The sequence below is a fragment of the Aythya fuligula genome, chromosome Z (genome assembly GCF_009819795.1).
Source record: "Aythya fuligula isolate bAytFul2 chromosome Z, bAytFul2.pri, whole genome shotgun sequence".
Taxonomy (NCBI): domain Eukaryota; kingdom Metazoa; phylum Chordata; class Aves; order Anseriformes; family Anatidae; genus Aythya; species Aythya fuligula.
The window spans coordinates 26,462,126-26,475,609 of record NC_045593.1 but is presented as its reverse complement, the minus strand read 5'-3'; the positions used below and the strand labels follow the sequence as shown (position 1 = coordinate 26,475,609).

Sequence of the window (13,484 nt, the reverse complement as noted above, 5' to 3'; positions counted from 1 at the left end):
TGCAGTAAATTCTGTTGATAAGCACAATGCTTACTGCTGTTTTGATGTTAGTCATGCAAACAAAAATTTGCACAGTGTCTTAAGGATGTAAGCTTAATAAAAATTTGCTGGAAGAAGATTAAATAGGTTCTAAGACCTAACTAAAATGTTTTTATTTGAATAGAATGAAGAAAAGTAATTCCTGTTCTTCTAAATCTGTACAGTTTAAAGGGATGTCATTATGGTTTATGGAAGATTCATTAAATACTTTATTAATAAGTATCATGGAAGTGTTGTCTACTTTCTGTTCTTAGAACATGTATTTTTGTGTTATAAGACCTGCAATGGAATGAAGGTGATCAGAGCTGTCAACTATTCTGGATTAATTTATTCCTTATCGATGCTAATTAGTAAAATAAATAAATAACAATAATGGCAAGCAGTCACAAGAAATACAAATGTCCTAAATTAGAAAGATGAAGGAACTATTTTTCTTCTTACATGCTAATGAGAAGCATGTGAGAGTAGTATCGTAAATATTACTGTGGGTGAAATTGTTTAAAGAAAACTGAAACACCAGGTTGCACGCTATACATTCTTAGAAACAACAAAATTAAAGTTACTTGTAGAGGCTTAATTTGCTTCTTTTTTCATTTGTACTGTGATTCAGTCTTTAATTACATGATTGCATGCTATTTTTCCCTAACAGGAAAAATTTCCTGTTTCATTCAGTGAAAAGTGCAATGTTCACTGAGTGAGCAGTTACTCATTATTTACCCTTGTCCTCATTGTTCAATGGGTGGCCCAAACCTTATTTGTTATACACTAGTCTAATCCATCTTTACATGCAGAATTACCGACTTTGTTGTAGGTTTTTCTATGTTGTAGACTCTTTAAATTATTCTTGCAATACTCAAGCAAAGTAGAATGATATTTTTGTTTTGCAGATGAAGAGCTGAGGGAACAAAAATAAATTAATCACACCCATTGATTTTGAAAGCCATTGTGAGGACTACAGGTCCTGCTCTTTGTTGTACAATCTTTTTATTTGTTCACTGTAGATTTGAAGATCACATTGCTAATTAGATGCCAGTTTCTCAAATTTGAGCCCAGAAAAGCTTGCAAGAATAGAGTCCCTCTGAAAAAATTTTGTTATTAGCCTATATGCCTCAGCTGTTTTTGTTATTTTTTAGCATGATTCAGTTATGTCTCTGGTAGTTATTATTGTTAGTTTTCAGGGGTAGCATTTGAGTCATTTAATTATGAAAATTATTAAATTATGAGGCATGAAAACATACTTTCACTTCCATCCTTCTTTCCAACAGAATCTTTTATTCTACAGAGGACAGGATTTCTTATAAAATGAATTACATGGGTCTTATAAAATTAGTATATGGGTATATAATTAAAGAATGTGTAGTGCATATAGTGAAAGTCAACATATTTGAATTGCTTTGACTACCTTTGTCTTTCTGAACTTGATTCTTTGATCTTACAAAATTAATGTTTTCTTTTAATCATTTATACGAAAAATGCTTCATATAAAAGCAAAGAAGCTTAAAGAGAAGCTTAAATACTTCATGTGGTTCTTACTAAAACCTGCATTTCAAACCTGATATTTGAAATCTTTGCCACTTGCTCAAAGAACAGTTTCCTTTTTTCTAATTGAATAACTATTAAGTTAGCTGCCATAGTGCGTGAGGACTGTTATTAGAGGATGATGAGAGGCACACTTTTCTGATGGCTAATTTCAGGTCTTTGACAATCAAGTTGTAAAAAATCTGGAAATCTTGGATATCTGTTCTATCCCCTGTATGCAAATGAATTCTGGTCCATGATTGTTATTACCCTAATTTCTTTATCACAAGTTCTGACCCTTTTGCTCTCTTCTGTACTTTCTTTCATTTTTTTCCATCTTAAATCTATTTTTTTTGTCCCACATCCCCAGATTAACATTGTCCTTCCAAAGCAGTTTCTGTCTATACCCCCAGGGTCTGTGATAAAGTCCTCAGTCTCCTGTTTCATCCAGTCTTTATCTCTGTCTGGGTTCCTCAGTGCCTCCACCATTTCCCCTCAGATACCCTCCAGTAAATCTTCCCCAGGCTGTTACCTCCACCTTCAAGGTCTCAAGTCATCTTTGTCCTATATGGATTCCTTAATATGTGCTTGGTATTATTTAATCACCTTCTTTAGGTCTTTCAGGTATGGATATACTTGGCTCTCATTATCAACTTTGTCTTTATTATAATTTTTTATTTCTTTCTTAACAACTCTTTGTTTCAGTACTACCTCCTGATATAGTGTGAGAGAATTTGTTCTCTTATGGTTTATAAGTGGGAGATACTCTGGAATTACATAGTTGTCTGTAAACGTGAGTGCTGCAAGTTTTCATCTTCAGGTCAAGTTGTGTTTGTAGGATGGTTAGAGATTGAGATACGGCTTCCTAAGATGGCAGTCAATGCAAGTGCTGTGATGTAAAAATGAACCCACGACAAAGTTCCCACATACTGGATTTTTTTTGAGAAAATCCAGGTTACATAGGGGAACAGTAGCATGAATGCTGTCTTTCTCACCACTAGAGTCTATGTGTGGCAAGCAATAGTTTGAAGTTTTCCTAATGAATGCCATTCTCTCCCAAAGGAAATAATATACTGTATGACATCATACAATCATTATTAAAAAAAAAAAAAAAAAAAAAAGTAGTATCATTATTTGTTATCTCTTCATCTTGTCAAATGCTTTTAAAGATATAAAAGATTTTGAATAATCCTTTCATATATTTCTTTGATAAAGCAAATTATGATAGAAAACTTGTATTTTGCATAAGGTAAAGAATGAGAGGTTACTCTTTAAATTGTATACAAGTAACTATAGGCAAAATTAAACTTATACGTACAGGTCATACATTTTAGTATTTTTTTGATCTAGCCTAGAAAGTAAAATATAATAATTGAAAAATGTTGTCTTTTTTTACCTGCAAAGGAAAATTGAAAGCAACTTTTAAAAACTTCTCTACCTGGCTTGCCTCTAAGAGCTTTTCATAGCTTTTTTTTTGCCCTACTAGAGACAGATTTGCACAGGATTCTCTGAGTAAGTCTAGGTGTCTTTTGTTCCGGCATATTACTTTAATCAATCACTGTTACTGATGTTACATTTTCATATTTCTATTTAGATCATTTTCGTTCATTCTTTAGACTGATATGGTATCTGATTATTATGTATCATGTTAGGAATACAAGGGGGAGTAAAAGCAAAAAAGTTTGTTATAAATGTGATAAATTGAAATACAGAAATTAAGTCGCTGGAATAGAGATTGACAGTAAAGTACTTCATTAAAGTAATTTGAATTTACAAATAGCCTAGAATGCTTTGCAAAATATAATTTAAAAACAAAAGGATGCTTTCCACGATAACAGGGTGACTTGAACTCTTGATGAATTTGTAGTGTAAAGAAAATAAGCTTTGTTCAGAAGGATTTAAGTGAAAGAAGAATGGAAGAAGCTTCTTCTTCCATATGTATCATGTGAATAGTTGGCTTTTTGTGTTATTTGAATGGCTTGCCAGCAGCACTTTCCACTTGGGCCCTTAATCTTTCTAAACCAGTTTTCTCGGCCTCAGGGAGCACGGCGTACTCTTCTACATGTAACAGCCTAATCTGAGGCCCCAGTTCACTACTCAAGTGAATTTGGAGCAAACCAGAGAAAAGACTTTTTCAGCAATTCAGTTGGGACATACATAGTTGCCTGTCTGTGTTCAGTGTATTCAACGTCAAAGGATGAGATTTTAGATTAGGTGGTTTTTGTTTAATTAAGCTGCTCTGCCAAGAAATAATAAGGTAACTCTTCAAGTAACTGTGCAAATTGCACATAAATATTTCTTTTCAGATCATAAACTCATTGCAGTTGAGCCAGAGATGTTTCTGCAGTGGTACCTTAGTGCCATGAATGTGTGTGAGTGTCCTTTTACTTCTGTCCCATTTTGCCATGGGTGTTTCTTGAGCTCTGGTGTGCCTGAAGCTCATTGCTATCAACAGCAACCTTTTGTTTGTGTAAATAGAGGTTAGCATAGCCATTAGTGTGGCTGGATAATCACAGTAAGATAGCACTTTGTTCTTTTTTTTTTTTTTTTTTTTTTTTTTTTTTTTTTTTTGATACTTTCTCTTTTGCTGAGAACTGTGTGTGGTGCTAACAAAAAGCATAATGAGATGTGTGAACAATTGGCTGACAGTCAGGCCCAGAGGGTTCTTGTAAATGGGTTTATATCAGGCTGGCAATGTGTCACTAGTGAGGTTCTCCAGGGCTCCATTTTAGGACCAGTCCTCTTCAGTGTTTTCATAAACTATTTGGATGAAGGACTTGAAGGTTTTTTGAGCGTTCATGAACGATACCAAATGGGGTGGAGCAGTTGAATCTGTCGAGGGTGGTGAGGCCTTGCAGAGAGATCTGAACAAATTAGACAGCTGGGCAATTGCCAACAATACGAAGCTTAACAAGAGCAAATGTCAGATTCTGCAGCTGGGAAGGGGCAATCCTGGTTGTATATACAGACTGGGGGATGAGAGGCTGGAGATCAGCCCTGCAGGAAGGGGTCTGGGGTTTCTGGTCAACAGCAAGCTGAACAGGAGCCAGCAGTGTGCCCTGGCAGCCAGGAGGGGCAACCGTACCCTGGGGTGCACCAGGCCCAGCACTGCCAGCTGGTGGGGGAAGGGATTGTCCTGCTCTGCTCTGCGCTGGGCGGCCTCACCATGAGCACTACGTGCCACAATGCCAGAAGGACATAAAATTATTAGAGTGCCCAAAGGAGGGCTATGAGGATGGTGAAGAGTCTAGAGGGGAAGACAAATGAGGAGTGTCTGATGTCACTTTGGGTTGTTCAGCTCAGAGCAGAGCAGACTGAGGGGAGGATTGTGGTTTACAGCTTCTTCACAAGGGGAGCGGAGGGGCAGGCGCTGAGCTCTGCTCTCTGGGGACAGCGACAGGACCCGAGGGAACGGCATGGAGCTGGGACAGGGGAGGGTCAGGCTGGGGGTTAGGGAAAGGGTCTGCACCCAGAGGGTGGTCAGGCACTGGGACAGGCTCCCCAGGGCAGTGGGCATGGCACCGAGCCTGACAGAGTTCAAGAAGTGTTTGGAACACACTCACAGACATGTAGTCTGATTTTTTTTGTGTTGCCCTTTGGAGACTCAGGAGTTGGACTCAGTGATCCTTGTGGGTCCCTGTGATTCTATGATCTTAACAAAAAATTTAAGGCCTACTGATTTAGGTAATGCACTCATAGTTTCTAGCAGTGCTTGCTTCATACCTCATTCATAGTCAAAAGAAACACAGATTTCAGAAACAAACACAAGATCTACAAGCTTATTAGTAAAAGAATACAAATAAAATAAGAGGCACAATAAGTTTGTTTTTGTGGAGAGATCTGTATGCTGCTGATCAGAACACCATGAAACTGATCAAGCTCACAGTCTACTAATAGGAGATTTATCTTTAACTCTTGGAGAGAAAAGCAGTATTCTGTGTATGATCTTATCTTCAAAAGTCACTTAACAATTTTGCTAACAATCGAGCCTTATATATATTCCTGTAACAAATGCTGGTGAATTTTATGAGGTAATTAACTTTCTTACCAGTATGTGAACTTGCTTGTTCAAGACCTTTTTTTTTGATGAAGATAGATGGTTCTGCTCTTTGAGTTGCTGGTCTTTTCTTCATGTCTGAGCCAATTTTCTGAAGTGTGTAGCATCAGTTAGGTGTTGGAAATTCACGTTCCGTTAACATATTTTCAGGTGTTTTGTGTTTTTCTTTTTAACAACTTGCATCACAGTAGCTAAAGCTGCATCTTCAGTGGGTCTTATCAAGTTTCTGTCTAAATCAGGTGGCATATTTTTTCATGTGAGTTGTTTTGTTTTTTTTTGTACCATTTGCTATACCAGTATTCTCTCTGAGAGCAAGTGTCACCAGAAACAACTTTTTTTTTTTTTTTTTTTATAAGTCTTTAGGATCATCTGTACTGTTACACGTCTGCAAGGTTTATAGCTTTTTAATTACTGGTTTATTTTGTTCAGGTGGACAGACTTGTGATGGAACTGGAACAGAGCCGTAACCTTAGCTGTACTATTGTACACATTGATATGGATGCCTTCTATGCAGCTGTGGAAATGAGAGACAAACCAGAGCTAAAGGAAAAGCCTATTGCAGTGGGATCAATGAGTATGTTGGTAAGGCCAAATGTTAAGCTATAATACAGAAATCACTTGCATGAATTTCAAGCATAATAACATGCAATAATAGCATCATATAATGACACTGTTAGAAATGTTATGACTGTGGAAAGAAATAAGAAATAGTAGATGAACTGGCTATTCTTATGCCATGTAAGCTGGATTTTATTTTTTGGTAGAAAGTGTACTGATAAACTTTTAAAGGATGTAAGCAGACAAAGGGGAAAAATCTGTATTAATTCTCAACCTTGCCAGTCTTTTTTGTGTGGAGTTACATGATTAGGACTTGATTATTTAACACTAAACTTAAAAGAGCAAAACTTGATAACACTGAACTTACTTCTTCTCTCCTAAGTCTACTTCAAACTATCACGCTAGGAGATTTGGTGTACGTGCAGCCATGCCTGGATTTATTGCTAAAAAGCTGTGTCCACATTTAACTATAGTACCATTAAACTTTGAAAAATACGACAAAGTGAGTAAAGAGGTAAGTCTGGAAAATGAAAACACTCTAACCAAATATGAATGTACTTTGTTTTAGACTTCACCAGTTTAGATACCATAAAAAGTAGTAGCTTAACAGAACAGACAGAATGTTTAGTTTAAATGTTAACTTAAATGTTGGTTTAAATGTTAAATTCTTCAGTGACATGGATTTGAACATAAGTTAAACAAAACATGGGTGCTTTTGGGACAGGAGATGTTTTTCATTATGTTCAACTCTGCTGCAGTTTTAATGAAATCAGTAGCGATAAAGATAGTAATCTTCAAAACTGTGTAATGAGCTAGTGGTACCAGTTGAGACCTGTTATTCTTAAAATTTCAAAATCATGGCATGTAATCTAATTATTAGGAAGCTGCATGTACATAAGCAACATAGAGGTAATAATTATATATAATATATAATCATCATTTAAAATGCTAATTACTGAAGAGAGAGGCCAAGAGCATTTTTGAGTTCAAGATGCAGATTCATTTGTCCTAAAAGAAGGAACTTAAAGTGCAAACATTTAGGGAGAAAAGAAGTTGCATCTTGGTTAAATGCAAGTAGCTTTACTTAGAACAAGGAGAAATATTTAGCATACAAAAAAATCATGTTTAAACAAAAAAAGGAAAGAAAATAAAAATATTTTGTAGATCTTAAATTCATGCATGTTACAAGTTCCTTCATTTCAATACAATTATGCCAAGATGTATTTATATATTTACTTTTACGAAGCCTCAATCTCTTTACATAAATTAAAGTAAGCTACTGACTAATTTTAGTTGAATTTGATTCTTCTCACTTCCATCTTCAGAAAGTGTGTATAAATGTTACTCTTTCAGAATAGATTTGAACTTGTTAATAATCTTGGATCTCATGATACATGCTTCATTTGTTGCTTGGGGGTAAAGTATTAAAAATTATAGTTGTTTTGTGTTTATATTTATGCTCTTCTCTTGGGATTTGGATTGCAAACTAAATAAGCTTCATTTTGTCATTAAAAGCTGAACAGTGAATCCTAATAGTAATCATGTGCAGAGAGATGAGGTGCACATGATCAAATGTTGTGATACCTAAGAATTTGACCAAAACTGGTAAGGAAAACATGATGCAGTCAATTTTTCCTCCTTAAAAAAAAAAAAAAAAAAAAAGTTGGAGGGGAAGGCAGAAGGGGGAAAAAGTAGAAATTTTATTCTGTTAAATTTAATATTTTGTCTTTTTGGAGGATGTATTCAGCATTAAAGATTTTCTGGTAAGTTTGCCAGTGGCACTGACCAGTGCTCTAAACCACTGGCTGTAACTTTCATTTGAATGTAATTTAAGACGTAGATTGTCTTATCTTACATATCTGATGTCTGACAGACAGTGCGCAGATGGGTAAATCAGCTCATGCTCATTCTGAGGTTCTGCTGGTTTCCTAGATCCCTGGAGTTTTGTTCAGGTGGTTACTGCAGTGGCTGTGAACCTGGTGTCTTGTTAAGAGCTTAGTCATTGAGCTTAGTGACCAATGCAGTAAAATACAGTGCTCTGACCCCCCATCTTGCCTATGATTAATATCTTGCTACTTGAGAGAAGTAGTACCATAATTTTTCTATTTCACAAAATTATTTGTTCTGTAAATGGTTTTAATATCAATTAGTCATCTTGAAGTTTCAGAGTACATCTGTTCACCTAATAGTTGTGTGTCAAAATCTGCGTTTACATCAACAAGGTTTTAAACTTTCTCTATCGTTTATGAAGGTTAGAGAAATACTGGCTGAATATGATCCCCAGTTTATGCCTATGGGTCTAGATGAAGCCTACCTGAATATAACTGAGCACTTGGAGGAAAGACTGAACTGGCCTGAAGATAAGAGAAGATTCTTTTTCAGAACAGAAAGCACTGCTGAAAAGGGTATGCAAAATACTCTCTGTTCATGCATATAACATATGTTTCAGATAAACTGTACCCATTAAAATACATGTATTTAAGTCTGGATGTAATTTGTCCATGCACTATCTACCTATTATTTGTTAGGTTAGAGGTTAATTTCTGTACCAGTCACCTGTGCCATGCTAATGATGATTAGGATTTAGAGGTGAGATTTTTTTTTAACTCTTAAATGCATATGTGTGAAAAGTGGTACTAGATTTATTATACCCAATTACATGTTTTAGATAAGTATTTTGTCTTTACAATTGAACATAACAATTTTGCAAATAAGTAGCAATAATAATCTAATGATCTTTTGACTTAAGGAGGTATAGAGTAAGTAAATTTATTGTTCTAATGTTAATTTGTAATTCACCAAAGTGTATTCTAGAATAGTACAGTGAATCCTGTGCATCAGAAATATGAGAAATTGTTTGCAAAAACAGCGTGTGTAAGCTCTATTTACATGATTATACAAGACTAAAGATGTGTGAAGAAACGAGCACTGCAGAAGTACAGTAATGCTTAAAATATGACTGGATCTCATATGGCTCTATAAGATGGAGTTGGATCCACACCCACAACTGTGTATCCAATTGGGAATAATAAAAAAGGAGTCATGCAAGTAGTTGATTGAAGTCGATTGAACTGGAACATTTGTATTATCAATATTCAAAAATGATCCAGATAGCCATTAAGAGGATAATGAAGGATACTGTGCTGAAAAACATTAGCTGAATAGAAAGAAACAAACTGGCATTGTCTTTACAAAACAAGTATCACTGATACATAGTCATATGCTTCTTCATACTTCTGTAATCTGTGTTCTTTTGGAGCACATGCAACATGGGTAATGTGGAATTGTAATAGTAAAGTTTATAGAGTCTGACAAAGGGTTGCTGATGGTCCTTGTTCTACAATGACTGCAGCTGAGAAGCTTGCCAGTTTGCTCGTTCTAGAATCAGATATTCCAGAATTCTAATATCTTTGGAAAATATTGAAGAAATTTGTGCAAAGGATTTTTATTTCCACAAAAAGGAAGCATCTGGACTTCACCCTGATGAAACAAAAGTAATGCCAAAATTGTGATGATTTTCTGCTGTTGCAGCAACAAGCCATTAAACCTTGATGATTCTCTGGAAATGAAGTCCAATCTCCTAGCCAATTGTTCCAGTCTCAGCCAAATTTAAATCATATTAAGAACAAAGCAGTTGTGTTTTCATTTGAAGAAAGGAGAGTCACAATGTGATCATTTTATCTAAATAATCATACATGTTTTTTTCAAACTGAAAAAATAAAATTGATAATCAACCCATTTTCATCACAGCAGAAGGAAAATCAATAAAGTATGTGCTGTATATGGACGGATTAATTTGTTTGTTTTTCTGTGTAACCTAGATAAAGAGGATATAAATGTGTCTGGCAAACTGAATGAAGATGGATACTCTTCTTCACCTGTGCTCTTTGAAGACAACACTCCTCTGATGGATGACCACCCTGGACAAAAAGATCAGTCACTGGAAAATTCAATTGTCTTTGGAACTACTGCAGAGGAAGCTGTGAAAGAAATTCGCTTTAGGATTGAACAGAAAACTCAACTGACTGCTAGTGCAGGTATTCAAACACATAAATAATGCTTTCTATTTCCACAGTGTCTTCTACAGTCATCTCAGAGGGCATTAGAAGCACAAGAAATAAGCATTGCCACAGTATTGTGTTGCATAGAAATATGTCCCCTTTGAATGTCTGTAAAGACTGATTTTCAGGTTTTTCAAGAAATTTTATGGCTATCAAAGCCATTCCTATTTTTTTAATCATAGAAACAGTCATAACTTTATTGAATTAGAAGTACTGTAGAAGAAGTGACCAGGGGGTTTGGGAGCTAATCTTAGCACTGGTGGTACTTGTTTTAGTGCCTCCTGTAAGTTGTATCCATAAGCTTGTGGTTGTAATCTGTAACCAATTGCTAAACTGTTGTTAGTTTGAATATTAGATGCATATTGCTACTTCTAACAGTTTTCCCACACTATTCCTTGCTTAATACAGTATTGAAATTCATTAAAAAGCTAGTTCTTGGAGAATTAGATGTATTGAAGTTAATAAAATATTCAGTAGCTTTTTAATATTTAACCATATCAGTTTTCTGTCTTTTGTCTTCAGACAACCTACCTGTAAGTCTCAACTGTTGTGATGATAATCTGGATTAGATCCCTAATAAAAATAAAAAAGAGTACGTTCTTAGCAGTTGTGGAAGGCAAGGGAAATTTCAAATTAAGCAGAGGTAAAGGAATGGATAGTAGGTGGAAGCAGATTAAATGCCCTATGTGTTACTTCATGAATGGTGGCAAAATAATGTTGTTCTTCTGAAATGTTCTTATTTTTGTTCTTATGAAATTCTTGTCCTCTTCCTGAGGAGAAGTTCCTGTTTAGAAACCAGATACAGCTTTTATAAGTGCATCAGGGATTTTATGCCCCTAAACCAAAAATGGTTAGAAGGCTAATTGAAGAATACTGATAAGTGATAATAAAATAGAATTACTTCTGCCATCTTGACAATTATAACAAGAAGCAAATAAAACTTTAGACCACTAGGGCTGTTTTACAGTAATACTGTTTTGTTTGCTAACCAATTCCATAGTTCATTTGTTGGGCCGGTTGTTTCAACAGAAAGGAGTAACACCTCCTTATTCCTTCTGAACAGCATCAGTGAAATCACAGAACCACAGAACTGAAGGGGTTGGAAGGGACCTCAAAAGATCATCAGGTCCAACCCCCCTAATGTTGTCTCAGTTTGAAAACTTGAGACAGCTCATTGTTGTGTAGTCATCTGTCTTAAAATGCTGAGAAGATGGGGCTGTATTAATTTCCAAACTGGCTGTCATAAAGGCCTTAAACTTTGCAATATTTATGCATTTTTTAATTCTAAATAATTTCAGCAGTGGTAGTCTGCAAAAGACTAGTTTGGTAAATTTTGCCAAAATTGCTGTAGTATTTTTACTGAGCTGTAAGAAAAAATCTCCATCACACTGAAGTTTATTATAACTATTGTTACAGGTATTTCCTTTGTCTTACTATAATCACCATCATAAAATTGTTCAACCATTTAGCTTGAGGTATTTTTAAAACACTTGTTATTTAATCCCTTGTGACTGATGACATGTGCATGTTTTGTTACCCTGACTGTCTCAAAATAGTAGGCACACTTTATCTGATACATCAAGTATGTTTAAACTACCATATGTATCTATGTTCTCACATTACAAATTTTTTTTGCTGGATTTTAACAAATCTTGTTATCATTAGTTACTGTTCTTTTGCCTTTTCTGAATATGTAGGCTATTCTAGTGCTCTTAAATACTGAATTATTTAAATTTTGTCTTTTATTTTTTAAAAATGTTTTTTATTTCTTTGTTTTTAAGGAATAGCTCCGAATACAATGTTAGCAAAAATGTGCAGTGATCGTAATAAACCTAATGGGCAATGCAGAATATTTCCGGAGAGACAAGCTGTGCTAGACTTCATAAAAGATTTGCCCATTAGAAAGGTAGGAGAAATCATGATGTTTATCATTATGTTCCTTTGTATTCTAAATGAAAGATTTTCACTGAAGAAATATATTTTTCTAAGTAACCTGACCGGTATTGTTTGATTTAATTGTTTTTGGTATTGGACACACAAATGTGAAGTTTCTAATTTTAATGATTTTTTTTTCCAGGTGCCAGGCATAGGAAAAGTAACAGAGAAGATGTTAAAAGCACTTGGAATTGTGACTTGCTCAGAACTTTACCAGCAGAGGGCACTGCTTTCTCTTCTTTTTTCGGAAGCATCTTGGCGTAATTTCTTGGATATCTCCCTTGGGTTGGGGTCCACACATTTGGAAAAGTATGCTTTGTTTTTGTTTATTGTTTCCTGTGTTTACGTCTCACTAACTGTTCCCTTGTGTGTGTTGCACACTGTACATTTTAAGACACATTTTATGACCAAAAAAAAATTATGAATATTATGAATGTTTAATTGTGTTCTCCTTAGGTCTCTGACAAACAATATTGTTATACTTATGGCTAAGATAAAAAATTTTGCTTTTAATGTTTAGCTGTTTAGTGTAACAGGAATGTCTAAAATATGAAATCCAAAACTCCCATCAGAGAAGTAGTGAATAAGTGTATATCAAGAGATCAAGTCAGTATCATTTAGGATAACCTCAAAATTATCAGAGTATCTAAAGAGAAATGAGTTATTTATCCAAAGCTGAGATGTTCAGTCCTGTTTCATCTATAAATATAACAGATATTGATTTTTTTTTTTTATTAGGTGTTATACAGTCTGAGAAATCTCCCACTGTATTTTTAAAAAAGTAATATAATAACAAAAGGAGCATGTCAGAAGCCAAGGTTATCGCTGTTAAGGAAAACACATTTTTAATGTTGTGGTCTAAAAAAATTGTTTTCTTTGTTTGACTTTTATTAGCAATAACTTGATTTCAGTGATTTTTAATGTGGAAAAAGCAAGCCCTTGACATATGAACATATGAGTTCTCAGCAAATGGTTTGTCTTATGGTCATTGTCTTTGACAAGCTTTTATGAAAATCTAAGGATATCAAATTTGTTATTTCTGAAGAAGGAAAAAAAATGTAAATAAAAGGACATACAAAGAAAATGCTCTAAGGAAATCCTTAAATACAGAACCATTTTTAAGGGATGCTAATTAAAACTGGAAGGAGGAGAAAAAAAAATGTATTAGCACATCACCTTTAGCATGAGCAGTAATTTAGACAGAATGCAAATTAATTCCTTGGATAAACAAATATTCAAATATGCATAGTATGTTTGGGATTTTAATAGCTGTACTTCAGTTATACCAAGGTGAGATAGTATAGGATTTTTAGTTT

General features: G+C 34.8%; 1 protein-coding gene across 3 annotated transcripts in view; it reads left to right on the top strand.

Moving 5' to 3' along the window:
- The window catches only part of POLK (DNA polymerase kappa), a 33,417-nt gene that overhangs the window by 12,995 nt on the left and 6,938 nt on the right, over nt 1-13,484 (top strand). For all 3 annotated transcript variants that reach the window (XM_032206031.1, XM_032206032.1, XM_032206030.1), the window contains 6 exons: nt 6,044-6,196; nt 6,555-6,686; nt 8,424-8,577; nt 9,994-10,209; nt 12,015-12,139; nt 12,311-12,477. In XM_032206031.1, the coding sequence (XP_032061922.1) occupies nt 6,044-6,196; nt 6,555-6,686; nt 8,424-8,577; nt 9,994-10,209; nt 12,015-12,139; nt 12,311-12,477 (947 nt within the window). The remainder of the gene's footprint in view (nt 1-6,043; nt 6,197-6,554; nt 6,687-8,423; nt 8,578-9,993; nt 10,210-12,014; nt 12,140-12,310; nt 12,478-13,484) is intronic.